This window comes from Panulirus ornatus, chromosome 17 (assembly GCF_036320965.1).
Source record: "Panulirus ornatus isolate Po-2019 chromosome 17, ASM3632096v1, whole genome shotgun sequence".
Classification (NCBI taxonomy): Eukaryota; Metazoa; Arthropoda; class Malacostraca; order Decapoda; family Palinuridae; genus Panulirus; species Panulirus ornatus.
The window spans coordinates 37,930,361-37,950,986 of record NC_092240.1 but is presented as its reverse complement, the minus strand read 5'-3'; the positions used below and the strand labels follow the sequence as shown (position 1 = coordinate 37,950,986).

At 40.6% G+C, this 20,626-nt stretch overlaps 2 protein-coding genes across 3 annotated transcripts in view; one reads left to right on the top strand and one right to left on the bottom strand.

Moving 5' to 3' along the window:
* Positions 1-1,601: 1,601 nt before the first annotated feature.
* The window catches only part of LOC139754425 (very long chain fatty acid elongase AAEL008004), a 467,896-nt gene continuing 448,871 nt past the window's right edge, over positions 1,602-20,626 (bottom strand). The window contains exon 9 of the mRNA XM_071671703.1: positions 1,602-1,656. Within this exon, the coding sequence (XP_071527804.1) occupies positions 1,602-1,656 (55 nt within the window). The remainder of the gene's footprint in view (positions 1,657-20,626) is intronic.
* On the top strand, positions 4,180-18,793 carry LOC139754686 (hematopoietic prostaglandin D synthase-like). Of its 2 annotated transcripts, none has more exons than XM_071672244.1 (5): positions 4,180-4,334; positions 7,033-7,181; positions 16,218-16,401; positions 16,806-16,935; positions 18,505-18,793. In XM_071672244.1, the coding sequence occupies exons 2-5, from the start codon at positions 7,049-7,051 to the stop codon at positions 18,667-18,669; spliced, it is 612 nt and encodes a 203-aa protein (XP_071528345.1). In that variant the 5' UTR covers positions 4,180-4,334; positions 7,033-7,048; the 3' UTR covers positions 18,670-18,793. The 2 variants fall into 2 exon arrangements, with proteins under 2 accessions (XP_071528345.1, XP_071528346.1); XM_071672245.1 differs by having other exon boundaries at positions 4,226-4,334; positions 7,022-7,181.

Sequence of the window (20,626 nt, the reverse complement as noted above, 5' to 3'; positions counted from 1 at the left end):
TGTGCGTTGTAGTGTTGTGATGGGGCACACCTCTTCTGGTAAACTGTGTTGAACTGCCACACTGGAACCTAGCTCCCCGAACGAACATTTTATGAACATTTTATGTGTTGCAATGCCACACAGGGACTCAGTTCCCTTGAGAAACACCTTCTGTGTTGAAAATGCCACATTGGGACCCAGCTCCGAGGAAATACGCTTCGGTAGTAGTCTCTTGAGAGCAGCAGCCCAGTGTGGTGCTACCGTCCTGACTGAGTGGCGTTAGAGTGGTACACGGAACCATCTTACATCCTGCAAGTTAGAATTACTGGTCTTACTTTCTGTCTCATCAAAACGGGACTACCTGGCGAGTCCTGCTATTTTCTCCTTACAAGTGCCATACACCCACTCAAACCTTGCATATTTCCTTCACATAAGTTCTTTTGCTATTTCTCGTCTGCGAAATCGTTTATATATATATAATCATGTCTGAGTCCAAAAAAATCTATGGCCCCTAGTCCCGACATCATGTGGGGTACTAAGAATCCCTTGGTTTCCGCCTGACTCCACTGCCAGTGAGAGGGAGGGCTCAGACAGTAGTAGTACCGGCCTCCCCCACAACCATTCCCTCTCTGACAAACCTACCTCTTTTTTTCTTCATTCCTCATTCTTGGTCTCTTTAGTAACCTCTCTTCTGATGAATATCGTCGGTCTGGTACCTCTACTGCTATCTTACCTCTCTCAGAGATCCACTTGTCTAATGATGTTATCAATAGTCCCTTTTTTTATATCAAACTACAATCTCCACTTAAGATTCCGGTTCAAAGATGGTGTCTGTGCTTATTCCAACATCAACACGTAGCACACCTCGAGGACCTTGAGTCCCCAAACTTTGATGTTATGTGGCTCAAGATCTGTCTCCTAACTACCACACTTTACCTCTGTTTCGCCTATTGCTCGCCTAATTCTACAAAGTTTATATCTTTCTTCGATTACCTAAACTCGTGCAATGAAACTGACATCCTCTCACCCGCAAGCCCAGATCCTCTACTTGGGGAATTTCACCGTTCACCAAAGGGAATAGTTGAATTCCTCCCATACGGATGGTGGAGGGATTGAATCCCTCACGTTCTGCATCTTCATTGACTTAGAGCAAATTATCTCCCAACACACCCACATTCCTGGCCGCTGTGACCACTCTCCTAATATTCTAGATCTGTTTTTAACCTCTAGTCCAACCCGCTAGAAGTACACAGTCTCTCCCCAAGTTGGTTCATCTGATCACACTCTCATAAATGTATCTATTCTAACAGCATCTCCCCCTCCATCAGCCCCTTCTAAGCATAAATATTGGCACCTTAACAAACCTGACTGGAATAACGCACGGAAATTCTTTTCTGACTTTCCTTGGGTAAATTACTGTCTTTCTCTTATGTGGTGATGCTTCTGTCTCCGCCAGACGCATAGCAGAAGTTATTGTTGCAGGATTGGAAGCATTTGTCCGAATTCCTCCCAGACGACCGCTTCCTCCAATCCATGGTTCAACCACTCCTGTCCTGAGGCCATTCAGGCAAGGAATCAAGTATGCCGGTCCTGGGAAACAAAAATCTTCCTCCGACTCCCACTCAGCATTTAACGTTGCCCATGACAGTTACAAGCACGTTATCCGTGAAGCAAAGCGTTCCTTTATGCATAGGCAATGCGACAACCTCTCCGTGTCATCCACTGATAGGTCTTTCTGGTCTTCAGGTAAAGACATCTCTAACAACTTCTGTCGCTCTACCTTTCCTTCACTTTTCCCCTTTGACTCTCTAGATAATACAATTCTGGTTTCTGTTTCTCCTTTATCTCTACCATTGATGACTCACACAAGCAAGGCTTATGGTACTGATGGCATCCATCCCCGTGTGCCAAAGAGTATCTCTGAACTTACACCTGTGCTTGCTTGTCTGTTCCATTTCTTTTTAAAAACCAGAACTTTACCTTCTTGGAAGCATGTGTTGATCCATCCCATCCCTAAGAATAGTGACCATTGTATCCCCTCAAACTGTTATCCTGTTGCTCTGACATCTACCATTTCCAGAGTCTTTGAATCCCTCCTCAACTCCTATATCCACAGACATCTTGAATCTCTGATCACCAATATAGCTTTCATTAGGCGAGAATCACTGGGGATATCCTTTCCTATCTTACCAATTTCTGGTCATCATCTGAAAGATTTTGGGGAGTCCTATGCAATTGCTCTTGACATATACTAAGCTTTTGACAGGGTTTGTCATCAGGGTCTCATTCTTAGCTGCCCTCCCTTACTATGCTCCCTCGTACCTAGCTTCCTCACCGGCCGATTTATGTTTGTGGCTGTTAATGGTTCAGCTTCTCCCCATTTCTCTATCAACAGCTGTGTCCCTCAAGGTTCTGACTTGTCTTCTACACTTTTTCTCCTTTTTATCAACGATTTCCTCTTCCACGCAGATAACCAAATGCACTCATACGCTGTCGCCTCAAAGCTGCGTTCCACCACATCCTTCAATTCTGCTCATTCTTCTTTCACTCTATCTACAAATCGTCTCGACACAAGTTCCTCAGCAAAATAAAACTTGGACAAGATATCTCAGTGGGGTAGACAAAATCTGGTTAAGTTTAATGCCTCCAAGACCCAGTTTCTACCCATCTCTCCATCGAAAATTACGGAAATAGCTGAGTCTGCCTCTAAGAAACTGGGTGTCCTGTTTAGATGACGAAACTTCTTTTCATCTGCACAGTAACTCGCTTTCTACAAAGGATTAATCCGTCATTGTATGAAGTACTGCTCTCACATCTGTTATGACTCTGGCTTTGCATTCTTGCTTGACAGAGTTGAGTCAAAAGCGGTCCGACTTATAAACTGTCTCAGGCTAACTTCCAAACTTGACTCGCTTGCCTTACGCCGCAATTTTGGTTCACTTTCCCTCTTCTGTGGGTATTACTTTGGTCTTTGCTCCCGAGAGCTGGCTGCTTGTGTACCCCCACCACTAGGTGGACCAAGCAATACTCGGTAAGATGCTGGAACACATGGTTACTGTTTGGCCGTTGGCAACTCACGGGTGGGCTGGTTTGATATTTCCCTACACCTCGAATCTTTGGAACACTCTGCCCTCTCATGTCTTTTCCAGTCACTTTGATCTGGCACATTTCTAAGGACAGGTTTTTCACTTCCTCCAAAATTCGTAAATGCTTTCCCTTGTCTCCTCTTTTTCCCTCTCATAATTCTTTCTATATATCAATTAAGGTCCGATCTAGAAGTGAACCTTTATCGTGACTGGAGCCTCCACCCAACGTAAGAAAAAAAAAAAAAGAAAACAGTGAATTAGGATTTTACCTACCTATTCAGAGACCTGAAGTCAAGCTGATCCACAGCACCTCAAAGTTGTTCTTACTACAGCGGAATGATATCAAGAATTTCATAAGAACGTATTATATACAGTGACTATCATTACTCTCATGACTAGTTTGTTCCTGATCGATGGTGTACTGACTGGTAAAAGTATCTGATGATGACAGCTCATCCTACAATCAGGGACACCTGTGAGTCTGATGAACGAACACAGGTTCTTCTGTTGACGTTGGGTCTTGCGGACTCATTCCTAGGTCCGGTGTTTAGGTTCATATAACTCAGGAACACTGACACGCCAGGTCATCGGAGAGAGACGCGGTGATAAGATACATGAGACACTGACGCCTAACATCGTGCCCGCGAATCATAACTAATGGAAGAGAGACAAGGGAGGAGAGGCTAGAGGACTGGTGGTCCTGGTTGACTCAGGTTCGTTGTTCATCTGGGATGAAATGACGAAAATAGAAACAGTCAGATCTTGATCATGATATACCGTTTGTCAACGGTTGATCCACTGCTTTCTGGTGAGTCTTCCCTGATGGACGTCGATAAAGAAATTGTGGTTAAGTATGACTATAGTTGCTCAATGGACAGTGCAACACGTGTGTTTATTTTGGCAACAAGCGTCTGTGTACATTAACTTTTTACTATCTCCTTGTAAACAAATGGGTATATCAAACATATATTATCTTTACACTAGACATACTCTGTGTCAGCAGAGCTATAAAGCGAGCAGATGCTTTCCAATGATAAGATCAGCTAACACAAGGGGGCGTGTCATCTTCTTTATCTTACCTGTTGCCGGCCCTCGCTCTCCTGGTGCCTGGACCAAACAGCCAGTCACATGTCACTACGTCTGTCTGTGGGTGTGACTTTGATGAGGCGCTTGATACTGTGGGCATATAAGCAGCATCAACCTTCCCATCCAGTCTCCGTCCCCTGAGGAAGAACGTACACTCACCCTCGCCATCTCTGTCTCACAACTGTAAGTCTCACTCTGTGGTTATGATGACTTATCAGTGTATTAAGGAATATAAAGGAATTCAAACAACAACAAACCATTGTGTCCCTTCGAGGCTGTTTGTGACAGTGGAAGACATCAGTAACCCACAGATTGGATTGGTAAAAATTGGATGACGGACAGATAAATCAAGGAGAAAACCGTCACATTATCAGTGTGATTAAGGAGGCGCACATAATGTAAGTCGTGGATTTGAAGAGCAATATTCACCAGGTTTGCTATCACATGTCTCTGTAGTCCTGCTTTTAGCAGCTCTGTTGGCTAAATCATTCCATATGTTAACCATTCTGTTGAAGAAAAAGTACTTAGCTTCACTCGAGGTAAAACATTTGCCCATGTGTGTGTATCCCGTACCACGATTGAAATTAGACGAATCAATTCTCAACTAACTCCTACATCTAGATTATCAAAGTTGAGGATAATTCAGTAACTCCTACATCAAGATTATCAAAGTTGATGATGATTCAGTAACTCCTACATCAAGATTATCAAAGTTGATGATAATTCAATAACTCCTACATCTAGATTATCAAAGTTGATGATAATTCAATAACTCCTACATCTAGATTATCAAAGTTGATGATAATTCAATAACTCCTACATCAAAATTATCAAAGTTGATGATAATTCAGTAACTCCTACATCAAAATTATCAAAGTTGATGATAATTCAATAACTCCTACATCAAGATTATCAAAGTTGATGATAATTCAATAACTCCTACATCAAGATTATCAAAGTTGATGATAATTCAATAACTCCTACATCAAAATTATCAAAGTTGATGATAATTCAGTAACTCCTACATCAAGATTATCAAAGTTGATGATAATTCAGTAACTCCTACATCAAAATTATCAAGGTCGATGATACTTCTAAATACTTTTTATCAGATCATCTCTTAACCTTCTCTTTTCTAAGCTAAAATAGATTCACGTCATTTAGTCGGTTCTCATAGGATTTGTTTCCCATACCGGGAACACAGTATTTAAGAATGGAACGCATCAGCGAACTACAAGCAGTAAGGACTGTATCCCTGGATACATATCGTAAAGTCGTGCCTATGATTTCAACAAAACTTGTTTGCTCTTTTCACGGCTTCCATGCATTGCTGACTGGGTTATAGATCATCATGGCATTATTACTCCTGTTTTCCTCATCTGCTCTCTGCATTGCAACAAAATTCCAATTGTAGTTTACCTTTCCGTTCTCATTCTCGATATGTAAAACAACTTGGCACTTATCAATGATAAGATTCATTAGCCATCTGTAATTCCAGTCCATCATTAGTACGTTATTTCCCAACTCGGTGTCATTTGTAAATTTTGATCTATTACAACGAAGCCCATTTCCACCCACATCACTGATGCATATGTGAATGAGAAGCAGTCGCAAGTGTAGCATACCACTTGTTGCGTGTAGCCTTTCTGAGGCTCCACCATTCATCACAATTTCCTATCTACCAAAGTACAATACCATCAGTACTATGTGATAATCTTACTGGTAAACTTGGATGTGATAATCTTACTGGTAAACTTGGATGTGAAATCTTACTGAAAACTTTTTGAAAATCAAGATAGATGACGTTAAGTGCTTTACTTTCATCATACATGATCATATGATAAAAGAAATCAAGCAGGTTTGGTCAGACATGAATGAAATCGTCGAAAATGATGTTGAGAATCGTTTATTAAGTGTTGATCCTCTAAATGGTTTACAATTCTGTCTCGAATTATGGTTTCCATAAGTTTTCGAGAGACAAGCGTTAAGCTGATTGGACTATGATTTTCGGGCAGTTTCTTCCTTTTTTCTTTAATATCGACGTTACTGTGGCAAACTTCCATTCATATGGAATTTCATCGTAGCCAGTGACTTAGTGTAACGATCAGTCAAGAACTTAACTATCTCATTTTTTCACCTCTCACTGTCCTTGGACAAAACTTATTCGGGCTTGCCTTTTTTCTATCATCATTCTGTTCATTGCTGATAGTATACTATGTCAATTTGTTACAGACATTCACCTCAAAAATGAAACTAGATTAAGGATATGAGTTGTGTCTTTGACCGTAAATACGAATGTAGAATAATTGTTGTAATGACTTCGTTGTCACCGTTTTCCGTAATTATAGGACCAGTTGACTGGATAGTGACTTTTTTGCTCCTAACGGAACGGTATGACTTTTTAGTTCAGGTTTCTCTCGATATTTACGACAATATTTGCTTCATATTGATGTTTACTTTGTCGTAAAAGACTCTTAGATTTACTATGCATATCTACACTTCATTTTCTTGTTCGCTCAGATAGTACGAGCGACTGAGGCCGTAAACAAGACCAAAAGCTGGCCACCTTTTCTGCCAAGCACCCCAACATCCAGACTGCTACACCCATCAGGGAAGCCTCCACTTCCTGACTTCTATTCCCTCTTGAAACCCCAAATCCTGACTCTTACACGTGTCAGCGACTATAAACAATTTCATCATTACCCTTTACATGGGCATCTTCTGTATCATGGCTTCCATAAATGTAAAGAAAAACCCGATACCTGGCTTTCTGTACCTGTCACGAAATCCCAAACACCCAGATTTCTATTTCAGCCAGGGAACCCCCAACATCCTGATGTTTACACCAGTAAGGAACTAACAACATCTAGGTCTTCTGCAGGACCTCCACCACCAGCATGCCAGAGTACAAGCTCATCTACTTCAACTCCAGAGGCCGCGCTGAGCTCACTCGCTGGATCTTCGCGTACGGTGGCATCCCGTACACAGACGAGCGCATCGAGAAGGTTGACTGGCCAGAGAGGAAGAAGGGTGAGTCTGGCGTAAATATTCACTGAATTTCCTTAGAAAGGCACATTAAAGTCACTTTATGGTGACATTTTTCTTTTTTTTTTTCCTTTAAATTCTCTAAGTCTTCTGCCTGGAAAATATATCATTTTCACCACGACCAGTCTAGTGTAACTACTTATTGCCTCGAAAATCTGGTCATTTATGGAATTCGCTTCCTCGTAGTTATCCTCTTGTTTGGCACAGATATGTGGCTAAAATGAGAGCAGTCTACATTGGTAAACCCAGTAACGAAAGTAAACCGACCCCAGACACTACAAATCTGGCTTTAAATTGTTACCCTCAAAGGGGATTTTTCACCTTTCAAGACCAATATTTTTTTTTCCTAATTCAGTTTACAACAATCTTGATTGTAATAAGCATGTATATTCTCACGTCCGAATTCCTCCTTCAGCTCCTTGAGAGAAAGGTATTGTGATCTGACCCTTGACTAACACATGACCTCTAGACAGCGAACATATATTAACATTATCATCATCGTTTCTTCATTATACGAACCATTGACATGTAAGTGAAAAACCCAGACCCCCACGTGAAGCTGTGCCGAGCAGTAGACATGTGAAGTGTCTCAGGGGCCGACTGATGGCATTGTGTATGTCCAGCGGTCAGATCCAGCCACTAGATCCAGGAGACCTGTTGTTCCCCTCTCCAGTGATAAGTTTCTGGGTCAAGTCCTACTGTACACTGCGGGGGCTTGTGTAACCAAAGGAGGATACGGTCACTGCATCCGTCATAACCGTAACTCACCAGATCAACATTCATCAGATGACCTTGAAGGATATCGTCATCGCCATAACTTTAATTTCCTGAGTGGACAGAGTGACTAATTTGATCAATTGAGGGGTTAACGTACGTAATATGGAGAAATAAAGATTCTGTTGACTGATAAAGTGTTTATCATATACATAACGAAGAAATCTTACAACAAGCTAATAAGAAACAATCCTAACCTTAATCCTGTATACCACGTAGCTACCTGGCGAGTCAGTGGTTCTGACCGACTCCACTCAGACTTGACTATGTCCTACATACTCTGGAATGTCCTTCACTACATTTTGCCGCTATCAGTGGCTAGCTAATTGTGTAGCCAGTGCTCATTCTAGGGACGGTAGCGCAAAAGGATTTACAAAGATCACAAGGGATCTTTGCAAGGCCTCAGTGGTTGGATAGATATTGCATAGATCGTCACAAAGAGTTCATCACATAAACTTACAGTCTTTCATACAGTCAATCTATCGACTCAAGGCAGAAAATGGAAACAATTGTAGACTTTCAGGTATCTTAGGATTATCATTAAAGCTATGCGCCGTTTCTTACATAGACTGTTTCAACATGTCTCTAAAAGTTTCTGTTTTTCACTATCTACCATACATAGTTTGCGTTCAATTCTCCGGCCACAACCTTTACCGGTCACTGGTTAACATCTTCAGTTACACCCACCAAACCGTCAATTGTGCCTATTGCCACGCCTTGATCTGCCAGTGACAGCTTCTTGTGGTCTGCTGATCTTGCTACGTTCTCCAGATACGTGTGTTACTTTAAACATTTCAGTGCCGTAGATCTTGTTTCTAATATTGCCCATCTAAGTTTGTCTATTTGCTTTAAAGAGATATGTTAGTACTCTTTTAATAACAGTTTCAAGTCACCTGACTGACAACCCAAGTGTTATTTTCAACAGTCTTTTTTTTATCAACTGTAAGTTTGGCTAAAGCATCAAGTTTCATGCTCCCGGAGGCCTATATGAGAGAGAATCCATAACAGTTTGACTTGAATCCCTCGACCAATGATACATACATATCTCCCTTTGGCTTCAGAGACAAGCCTGTTGCATTGTGGTGTCAGGATATTTAGGGTAAGTAATAAGGATAAAGAATCAGAGATAATCAAACTGTTTGACTGTGATTTCTATACCCTTAAGAACAACGATTATGATAGACAGTTAAGTTTGTAGGGTAGACGCCCATATGTTCATTGTAGAAAATCCTCTCAAACCTTATACCATTGGGTTGGATTACAATGGCAGCATTTCTCGCCCTCCCACTGAGGATAGAGCCGTCAGTATACGCCCTGGACAATATCATTTTCAGTCTAGAGTTTGTGAAGATTATGAGTAACTCGTTTCTTGGGTGGATTTTTAGGTATGGTGATGTCAAAGGGAGATATTGTGCCAGGAAGGAAGATATGCTGCTGCTGCTGCTTCCTGATTTTGAACAGCTGATGTACTCCAAACATTCTCATGTGACTGGCTGTTATTTGGATCCATTCAGAAGTGATTTATTCTATAGAATAGAGAACAATTCAGTAGAGAAAGCATTATGCGAGGCAAAGGTATCAGTCTCAATATAAAACTGATTTCAAGTTCCCTACTATCACACAAAGGTCCCAGGTTCTATGAAAGTGTACGTAAAACTGTAACGGAGAGGTGTTACTGGCATCGACATTCAGTCCGTAGGGATGACCACAAAAATGCGATCGCTAAACATTTTCATGAAAATGATCACCTCATAGATCTGGAAAATCCCGTTTTTTATACCCTTCTGCTGATTATGCCACACGTAACGTCACTAATTCTGTCTTATTTCCTAATACAAAGAACTTTAATTTATCCTCAGGTAGTTCTAAAACCCATCCTAGCATTAACCAAATTATTATGAGAGAATTGACAAAACACGAAAAGATGAAAAAAGTTGTTCATGACACACTCAGCTACCCAGGTTAACCCCCGGCATCTGACCGCCCTTAATCACTCTCCCTTACAATTTTACGACCAGACGTAACAGACAATGCTTGGTCTAGAAAGAATGGAGTTGGACGGCGGGAACTAAGTGTGATGTTGGGATCTAGATAACTTTGCTAAGTACTGGCACCTGATGAGGTGGAATGTCTCCACGAAACATGTCGTGCGATTTCACCTTGCGCGAAGAGCAAAAATGGGTATTTTTGAAGGAATAGTGGTTCCAATATTGTTATATGTTTGTGAGACATGAGCTATAGATAGGATTGTGCAGAGAAGGGTGGATGTGTTGGAAATAAGATGTTTTTGCACATATACATACCTAAACATTTCAAAGTATACATACATATACATATGTTCAGAAACTATATGTTCAGAAATCGATCGCTCAAAATCTTTTCACTCCATCTTTCCACCTCCAATTTTGTCTCCCACAAAACTTTCCATGGTTTACCTCAGACGCTTCACATGCCCTCGTTTAATCCACTGACAGCACGTCAACCCCGATATACCATATCCTTCCAACTCACTCTTTTCCTTGCACGCCTTTCACCTTCCTGTATGTTCAGGCCCCAGTCGCTCAAGATCTTTTTAACTCCATCTTTCCACTTCCAATTTGGTCTCCCACTTCTCGTTCCCTCCACCTCTGACACATATATCCTCTTTGTCAATCTTTCTTCACTCATTCTCTACATGTGACCAAACCATTCAAAACACCCTCTTCTGCTCTCTCAACCACACTCTTTTTTTTACCACACATCTCTCTTACCCTTTCATTACTTACTCGATCAAACCACCTCCCACCACATGTTGTCCTCAAACATCTCATTTCTAGCACATTCAACCTCCTCCGCACAACCCTATCTATAGCCCACGCCTCGCAACCATATAACATTATTGGAACCACTATTCCTTCAAACATAGCCATTTTTGCATATCGAGATAACGTTCTCCCCTTCCACACATTCTTCAACGCTCCCAGAACCTTCGCCCCCTCTCCTACCCTGTGACTCACTTCCGCTTCCATGGTCCTACTCCCAGACACCTAAAAGACTTCACTTCCTCAATTTTTCCCAATTCAAACTCACTTTCCAGTTAACTTGTCCCTCAATCCTATTGGACCTAATAACCTTGCTTTAATTCACATTTACTCTCAGCTTTCTTCTTTCACACACTTTACCAAACTCAGTCACCAAATTCTGCAGTTTCTCACCCGAATCAGCCACCAGCGCTGCATCATCAGCGAACAACAACTGACTCACTTCCCAAGTCCCCTCATCAAGAAAAGACTGCATACTTGCCCCTCTCTCCAAAACCCTTGCATTCACCTCCCTAAAAGCCCCATCCATAAACAAATTAAACAATCATGGAGGTATCACGCACCCCTGCCGCAAACCTACATTTAATAGGAACCATTCTTTTTTCTCTCTTCCTACTCCTACACATGCCTTGATAAATTCTTTTCACTTCTAGTAGCAACTTACCTCCCACATCATATACTGTAAATACCTTCTACAAAGCATCTCTATCAACTCTGTCATATGCCCTCTCCAGATCCATAAATGCTACATGCAAATCCATTTGTTTTTCTAAGTATTTCTCACATACATTCTTTAAAGCAAACACCTGATCCACGCATCCTCTATCACTTCTGAAACCACACTGCCCTTCCCCAATCTGATGCTCTTTACATGCCTTTACCCTTTCAATCAATACCCTCCCATATGATTCCCCAGGAATACTCAACAAACTTATACCTCTGTAATCTGAACACTTACCTTTATCCCCTTTACATTTATAGATGGCACTATGCATGCATTCCGCCAATCCTCAGGCACTTCAACATGCGTCATACATACAGTGATTATCTTTACCAACCAGTCAGTATCACAGTCACCCACCTTTTTAATAAATTCCACTGCAGTACCATCCAAACCCGCTGCCTTGCCAGCTTTCATCTTCCGCAAAGCTTTCACTACCTCTTCGCTGTTTACCAAATCATTTACCCTGACTCTCTCACTTCGCACATCACCTCGACCAAAACACCCTATGTCTGCCACTCTATCATCTAACGCATTCAACAAACCCTCAAAATACTTACTACATTTCCTTCTTACTTCACCACTACTTCTTATTACCTCCCCATTAGCCCCCTTCACCGATGTTTCTGTTTGTTCTCTTGTCTTACGTACTTTATTTACCTCCTTCCAAAGCATCTTTTTCTCCCTAAAATTTAATGATGCTCTCTCACCACAACTCTTATTTGCCCTCTTTTTCACTTCTTGCACCTTTCTCTTGACCTCCTGCCTCTTTTTTTTATATATCTTCCAGTCATTCCCACTACTTCCCTGCAAAACTCGTCATAACGCCTCTCTCTTCTCTTTCACGCACAATGTTACTTCATGCCACCATCACTACCCTTTCTCATCTGCCCACCTCCCACCTTTCTCATGCCTCAGGCATCTTTTGTGCAAGCCATCACTGCTTCCATAAATATATCCTATTCTTCCCCCACTCCCCTTACGTCATTTGCTCTCACCATTTTCCAGTCTGCACTCAATCTCTTCTGGTACTTCCTCACATAAGTCTCATTGCCAAGCTCACTTACTCTCACCACTCTCTTCATCCCAACATTCTCTCTTCTTTCTGAAAACCTCTACAAATCTTCACTTTCGCCTCCACAGGATAATAATAAGATATCCCTCCAGTTGCCCCTCTCAGCACATTAACATCCAAGAGTCTCATTCACGCGCCTATCAATTAACATGCAATCCAATAACTCTTTCTGGCCATCTCTCCTATTTACATGCGTATAATTACCTATATCTGTCTTTTTAAGCCAGGTATTCCGTATCACCAGTCCTTTTCCAGCACACAAATCTACAAGCTCTAAACCATTTCCATTTACAACACTGAACACCCCATGTACACCAATTATACCCTCAACTACCACAATACTTACCTTTGCATTCAAATCACCCATCACTATAATCTGGACTCGTACATCAAAGCTGTTAACACACTCAGCTTCTCTCAAAACACTTGCCTCTCATGATCTTTCTTCTCATGACCAGGTGCATAGGCACCAATAATCACCCATCTTTCTCCATCCACTTTCACTTTTACCCACATCAATCTAGAGTTTACTTTCTTACACTCTATCACATACTCCCACAACTCCTGTTTCAGAGGTAGTGCTACTCCTTCCTTTGCTCTTGTCCTCTCACCAAATCCTGACTTTACTCCCAAGACATTCCCAAGCCACTCTTCCCCTTCGTCCAGAGTTTATTGATGATGAGTTTGAGAAGATATATTCTATTGGATCTAAGTTAAAGTACCCTAGATCTTTCATTGATAAATACCTTAAGTTAGCAAAGAAATCATTTTATAGAATTGAGCCCAAACCTCCTATTGACACCAAGAATCTTTTAGTTCTCCCTTTTGATGATAATTTCACTTTGCTTCCCATGTTGCTTAAATCCTTTAATGTAAGTGTTGCTTTTAGCAACAATAATACTATGAAGAATATCTTAATCAGGAATTCACCAGAAAATTCTCTTGGTTGCATCTATAAAGTTCCTTGTGGAAACTGTGATAAATTCTATGTTGGTTAGACTGGTAAGGATCTTTCTGTTAGACTTAAGCAACATAAATATAGTATAAGAACGGGACAAGAATCAAATGCCTCGTTTAATCATGTTAAAAACTATGATCATTGTATTGACTGGAGTAACGCCATCTCAGTTGTTAACTCTAACTCTATTACCAAAAGAAATATCATTGAATCTTCTATTATTAAGTACACAAAGAATTACAATCTTAATATTAGTGATGGTCTGTACAAATTAGATAACTTTATTGTTGATAAGATTTGTAAAATGATAAGTTTATGAACGCTCGTTGTATGTTTTGGACAATCACATGTTTACCAAATGGCGTCCTAGCTTCGTCTCTTCGATGTATATCAACTGACTGTTATATTTCTCTCTTGTGTCTCCCCTGATGTGATTATTACACGAAAGTGCACTTGGGGACTTTTCGTGTTTCATTATCCCCGTGGACTCATGGGAATATATATATGTATATATGTCTTTTTCTTATCGAGGATGTAAGGCATGTGTACGAGTAGGAAGAGTGGAAAGTGATTGGTTCTCAGTGAATGTCGGTTTGCGGCAGGGGTGCCTGATGTCTAATTTGTTTATAGGTGGGGCTGTTAGGGAGGTAAATACAAGAGTTTTGGAGAGAGAGGCAAGTATGTAGTCTGTTGTGGATGAGAGGGCTTGGGAAGTTGTTATTCGCTGATGATACATCGCTGGTGGCTGTTTCGGGTGAGAAACTGCAGAAGCTGGTGACTGAGTTTGGTAAAGTGTGTGAAAGAAGAAACCTGAGAGTAAATGTGAATAAGAGCAAGGTTATTAGGTACAGTAGGGTTGAGGGACATGTCAATTGAGAGGTAAGTTTGAATGGAGAAAAACTCGAGGAATTGAAGTGTTTTAGATATCTGGGAGTGGATTTGACAGCGGATGGAACCATGGAAGCGGAAGTGACTCACAGGGTGAGGGAGGGAGAGTTGAAGAATGTGTGGAAGGCGAGAACATTATCTCGGAAAGCAAAAATCGGTATGTTTGAAGGAATAGTGGTTCCAATAATGTTATATGGATGCGAGGCGTGTGCTATAGATAGGGTCGTTCGGAGGAGGGTGGATATGTTGGAAATGGGATGTCTGAGGACAACATGTGGCGTGAGGTGGATTGATTAAGTAATGAAAGGGTAAGAGAGATGTGTGGTAATAAACGGAGTGTGGTTGAGAGAGCAGAAGAGGGTATATTGAAATGGTTTGGTCACATGTAGAGAATGAGTGAGGAAAGATTGACAAAGAGGATATATGTGTCAGAGGTGGAGGGAACGAGGAGAAGTGGGAGACCAAATTGGAGGTGGAAAGATGGATTGAAAAAGATTTTGAGTGATCGGGGCCTGAACATGCAGGAGGGTGAAAGGCGTGCAAGGAATAGAGTGAATTGGAACGATGTGGTATACCTGGGTCGACGTCCTGTCAATGGATTGAACCAGGGCATGTGAAGCGTCTGGGGTAAACCATGGAAAGTTTGTGGGGCCTGGATGTGGAAAGGGAGCTGTGGTTTCGGTGCATTATACATGACAGCTAGAGACTGAGTGTGAACGAATATGGCCTTTGTTGTCTTTTCCTAGCGTTACCTCGCGCACATGCGGGGGGAGAGGGTTTTCATTTCATGTGTGGCGGGGTGGCGATGGAAATGAATAAGGGCAGACATTATGAATTATGTACATGTGTATATATGTATATGTCAGTGAGTGTATATATATGTATACGTTGAGATGTATAGATTTGTATATGTGCTGTGTGTGGACGTGTATGTGTATACCTGCGTATGTGGATGGGTTGGGCCATTCTTTCGTCTGTGTATATATATGTATACGTTGAGATGTATAGATTTGTATATGTGCTGTGTGTGGACGTGTATGCATATACCTGCGTATGTGGATGGGTTGGGCCATTCTTTCGTATGCTTCCTTGCGTTACCTTGCTAACACGAGAGACAGCAACAAAGTATGATATATATATATATATATATATATATATATATATATATATATATATATATATATATATATATATATATATATATATATATATATATATATATATATATATATATATATATATATATATATATATATATATATATATATATATATATATATATATATATACATATATATATATATATACATATATATATATATATATATATATATATATATATATATATATATATATATATATATATATATATATATATATATATATATATATATATATATATATATATATATATATATATATATATATATATATATATATATATATATATATATATATATATATATATATATATATATATATATATATATATATATATATATATATATATATATATATATATATATATATATATATATATATATATATATATATATATATATATATATATATATATATATATATATATATATATATATATATATATATATGTATATATATATATATATATATATATATATATATATATATATATATATATATATATATATATATATATATATATGAATATATATATATATATATATATATATATATATATATATATATATATATATATATATATATATATATATATATATATATATATATATATATATATATATATATATATATATGTTTGCAGACATTATCGGAGGTAAGTTGCCGGTCCTGATGGTGGATGGTAGGACGCTGACACAGTCTCTGGCCATCGCCCGCTACGCGGCTAAACGAGTGGGACTCGTACCTGAAGACGAGCTGGAGGCAGCCTACTGCGACGCCCTGGTGGACACCGTGTATGACTTCCTGCCCTCCTGGCGCAAGACCATGCAAGTTTATCATCATCAGTTTGGTCGACATTGTTGTTGCTTCTTCATGATATTTCAACACTTCCTAACACTAAGTATCAGTACCCTACAGCCTAGCTAGTCCCAAGCAGACACGAGCACTCAGAGACACCTTCATATATAAACGCTATAGACAGAAACAACCCCGATATGTGTACTATTACATTTAAGTGTACCAGACGTGCTTGCCTAGGATTTCCACCAGTGCCTGCTTTCACTATATCAATTAACATTACTGACGCAACTCCCTAAATGCCTCATGAGTGTTCGTTTTTGTTAACATATCGTTTTATCATCATACTACTAATTCTTTTAGTGACTTTCGTGTCTACGGAATTATAAGTGCATATGTTGTTGTAACGCCTGGGTTGACTGGTCCCCCTCAGAACCTCCGAGAAGTCCGAAGAGGATAAGATCAAGGACTTTAACCTAGTGTTCTACCCGACTTTCCTGGAACCTCTCATGATCCGGCTTGACAAGCGTCTGCGGGAGAGGGAGTGGTTCATCTCAGACAAGGTCAGTGACAGGTATTTTCAGGTTAATGCCAGACGATTCCAGGTTAAACTTGAATACATTCAGATTGCTACCAGATACTTCCAGGTTAGCGCCAGGAAAGTCCAGTGATCGATGCTACCAGGTTAGTGCCAGGTACTTCCAGGTCAGTCTTAGAGACTTCCATGTTAGCTCCAGCAGCTACCAGGCTAGTGCCAGGTGCTTCCAGGTCAGTCTTAGAGACTTCCATGTTAGCTCCAGCAGCTTCCAGGGTAGCACCAGGTACTTCCAGGTCAGTCTTAGAGACTTCCATGTTAGCTCCAGCAGCTTCCACGGTAGCACCAGGTACTTCCAGGTCAGTCTTAGAGACTTCCATGTTAGCTCCAGCAGCTACCAGGCTAGTGCCAGGTACTTCCAGGTCAGTCTTAGAGACTTCCATGTTAGCTCCAGCAGCTTCCAGGGTAGCACCAGGTACTTCCACGTATGTATTTGTATATCCAATTCAGTACATGATATTTCTAGGTTAGCGCCCGGAAATTCCAGACCAGTGTTCCACACTTCCAGACCTGTGCTGGACACCTCTAGGTCATTGCCAGGTATTTCTAAGTCGGTGCCAGTTACTTCAAGGCCTTTGCAAGATACATCCACATCAGTGTCAGGTATTTCCTGGACAGTGCTAGGTATTTCCAGGACAGTGCTAGGTATTTCCAGGACAATGCTAGGTATTTCCAAGACAGTGCTAGGTATTTCCACATCAGTGCCACATGCTTCTAGGTCACTGACAGCTACTTCCAGGTTACTGCCAGGCACTTGCAGGTCAATGTTTGGACACTTACCGAAGTTCCGCAGTGTCTGACACCTCTGGACGCGACCCGCTGACTAAATGTTAGATATAGTGCAGCATCACGTCATGTGGGATGTCATCTGTCTGAGAAATTTTTTCCTTTTACCTTCTTATCTCATTTTTATTCTGTGTGGTTTATCTCTCTTCTCATTATGTTTATCTCTCATTCACCTCCTCTCGTTTTCCTTCTCTATGTCCTAATATCTCTCTGTCTTCCTCCTCACCAGGTGATATACAAATGATATCATCATTGAGACAAAAGTCTATACTTTCCTCGGTTTGTCTGTTGTCTTATCCTGCCAGCAAAAACGACCAGCTTTATATAATGGGTCCGCCAGTGACAACCTTTCCCTATATCTAATTCCTTATGAACTAGTTAGTCTTTCCTAGATCTCATATCATTATATGCTGTCCAGACACTAAGGTAATCTTGGCTTCTCTGGAGTGCACTCCTGAGATGAAGAAACAATGATGATCTTGCTTTCTGTAGAGAACACTACTGTTGAGAGCAAACAAGGTTACAGGGGATGACCTTGGCTTCTGTAATGAGTATCAATAAAATGAAGATGGTAGGATGATCTAGGTTCCTGTAGAGAGCACTCCTGACATGAAGACATTGAAGTGATCCACCAGTGGAACAACTCTAATCTTACCTTGGTTCTGCGGTACGTAGTGACCGCTACAAAAGCAAATCATTTGTGATCATGCAAGACAGAAGTGTATCTGTTACTCTGGCCTGGGATCCACAGATCACGTGGGCTGACCTGATGATCGGCATAATCTTCGGGGCGGTGAAGAGAACGAGTGGTAAGCTGCTGGACAACTTCCCCTCCCTCCTCGCTCACGTCAACAAGCTAGAGGCCCTCCCCAAGATCAAGGAGTGGATCGACAAACGTCCACAGACAGTGGTCTGATTGTGAACCTTACAGTCACAGCGCAACATGGAAATCACCATTTCTTACTTATCATTATCAATATCACCTGAAATTGAGGGAGACATTCTTTTTCTGTGAGAATAAAATTTTGTAATATAGAAAAGTTGCTTGATTGTTCAAAGTTCGCAAATGAAACTCTACTTGCTTCCTTATTACTACAAGTCAAACACCTTCTTACGGGTAACATACACCTCAGGTTTTCACGGCGCTGGTTGATGCAGGAATGCACCAATATGACATCAGCCATCTGAAGCCACTTGTAAACCAATAAACATTCATCCAGTTTAATGTTCCAAGACATTTACCTGTACTAGACATGATCTCCAACCGCTTGTGGTTCTTGATCCGCAGTCAGTACTTGAGAGTACGTTGCAAATACAGACAACAGAAAGACCATTAGCCCCCGTCTAGGTTATCTGTTTTGACCCTAACTCCACCTATCCCTGTCTCTGTTCTTAACGAATGAAGTTAGGATAGAGAAATAAGAAGGTTCTCTTCCCATATTCTATATTTCCGGCAACAGCAGCCGACAGGATGAAAGAACTGGCATAATACCATGACGTTTGTTGAATGAGTCTGCATGGAAGATAAATAGGATAGAACAAAAAAAGAAAAGCCTATATCAAAATCTTGCTACGTTTCCCACTCACTACCCCATGACAACATACTCTTAGGATCTGGAATGAGAAAAAGTTCATATATATATCATACAAACCTCCAACAGCCAGGATCGAACCCGGGACCCCTGTGCAAGAGGTGGGAATGTAGCCGCTAGGCTATGGCCCATAGCACAGGGGTCACGGGTTCGATCCTGGCTGTTGGAGGTTTGTATGTTCTTTAAAGGTGCGCGTTTCTATGCACTATGTTCGTATATATATATATATATATATATATATATATATATATATATATATATATATATATATATATATATATATATATATATATATACTGTCTGCCTTTATTCATTTCCATCGCCACCCCGCCACACATGAAATAACAACCCACTCCCCCTCATGTGTGCGAGGTAGCGCTAGGAAAAGTCAACAAAGGTGAGTGTTCATATTATAGAGGTATCAGTGTGCTGAGTGTACCTGGTAAGCTGTAAGGACGAGTCGTGATGAGAGGGTGGTGGCAAGCACAGAACGTTAAACGGGGAAGAAACAATGTGGCTTCAGAAGGGGTAGAGGATGTGCGAATCAGGTGTTCACCTTGAAAAATGTGTGTGAAAATTTCTTAAGGAAACAAAGATTTGTATGCAACATCCTTGGATCTGGAGAGAGTATTTGAAAGGCTTGACAGAGATACTTTGTGAAAAGTGTTACGAATATGTAGTGTGGGTGGAAAACTAATAGGAACAGCGAGGATCTTTCATCATGAGAATAAGGATGGTCTTGGTCAGTATCTTGTTCCCTTCATACCTGTACTAAGGATGGTCTTGGTCAGTATCTTGTTCCCTTCATACCTGTACTAAGGATGGTCTTGGTCAGTATCTTGCTCCCTTCATACCTGTACTAAGGATGGTCTTGGTCAGTATCTTGTTCCCTTCATACCTGTACTAAGGATGGTCTTGGTCAGTATCTTGTTCCCTTCATACCTGTACTAAGGATGGTCTTGGTCAGTATCTTGCTCCCTTCATACCTGTACTCAGGATGGTCTTGGTCAGTATCTTGTTCCCTTCATACCTGTACTAAGGATGGTCTTGGTCAGTATCTTGTTCCCTTCATACCTGTACTAAGGATGGTCTTGGTCAGTATCTTGTTCCCTTCATACCTGTACTAAGGATGGTCTTGGTCAGTATCTTGTTCCCTTCATACCTGTACTAAGGATGGTCTTGGTCAGTATCTTGTTCCCTTCATAGCTGTGCTGAGAATGTTCTTACTGAGTATTCCAACACACTGGGATATTCCCTTCCTCATGCCGGAGGAGAATAAGG

Excerpts from the sequence above, each read along its gene's own strand:
- LOC139754686 (XM_071672244.1), top strand. The coding sequence starts at position 7,049 with ATGCCAGAGTACAAGCTCATCTACTTCAACTCCAGAGGCCGCGCTGAG. Across the intron at positions 7,182-16,217 it reads CTGGCCAGAGAGGAAGAAGG|ACATTATCGGAGGTAAGTTG; the intron begins GTGAGTCTGGCG and ends ATATGTTTGCAG. Across the intron at positions 16,936-18,504 it reads AGTGGTTCATCTCAGACAAG|ATCACGTGGGCTGACCTGAT; the intron begins GTCAGTGACAGG and ends TGGGATCCACAG.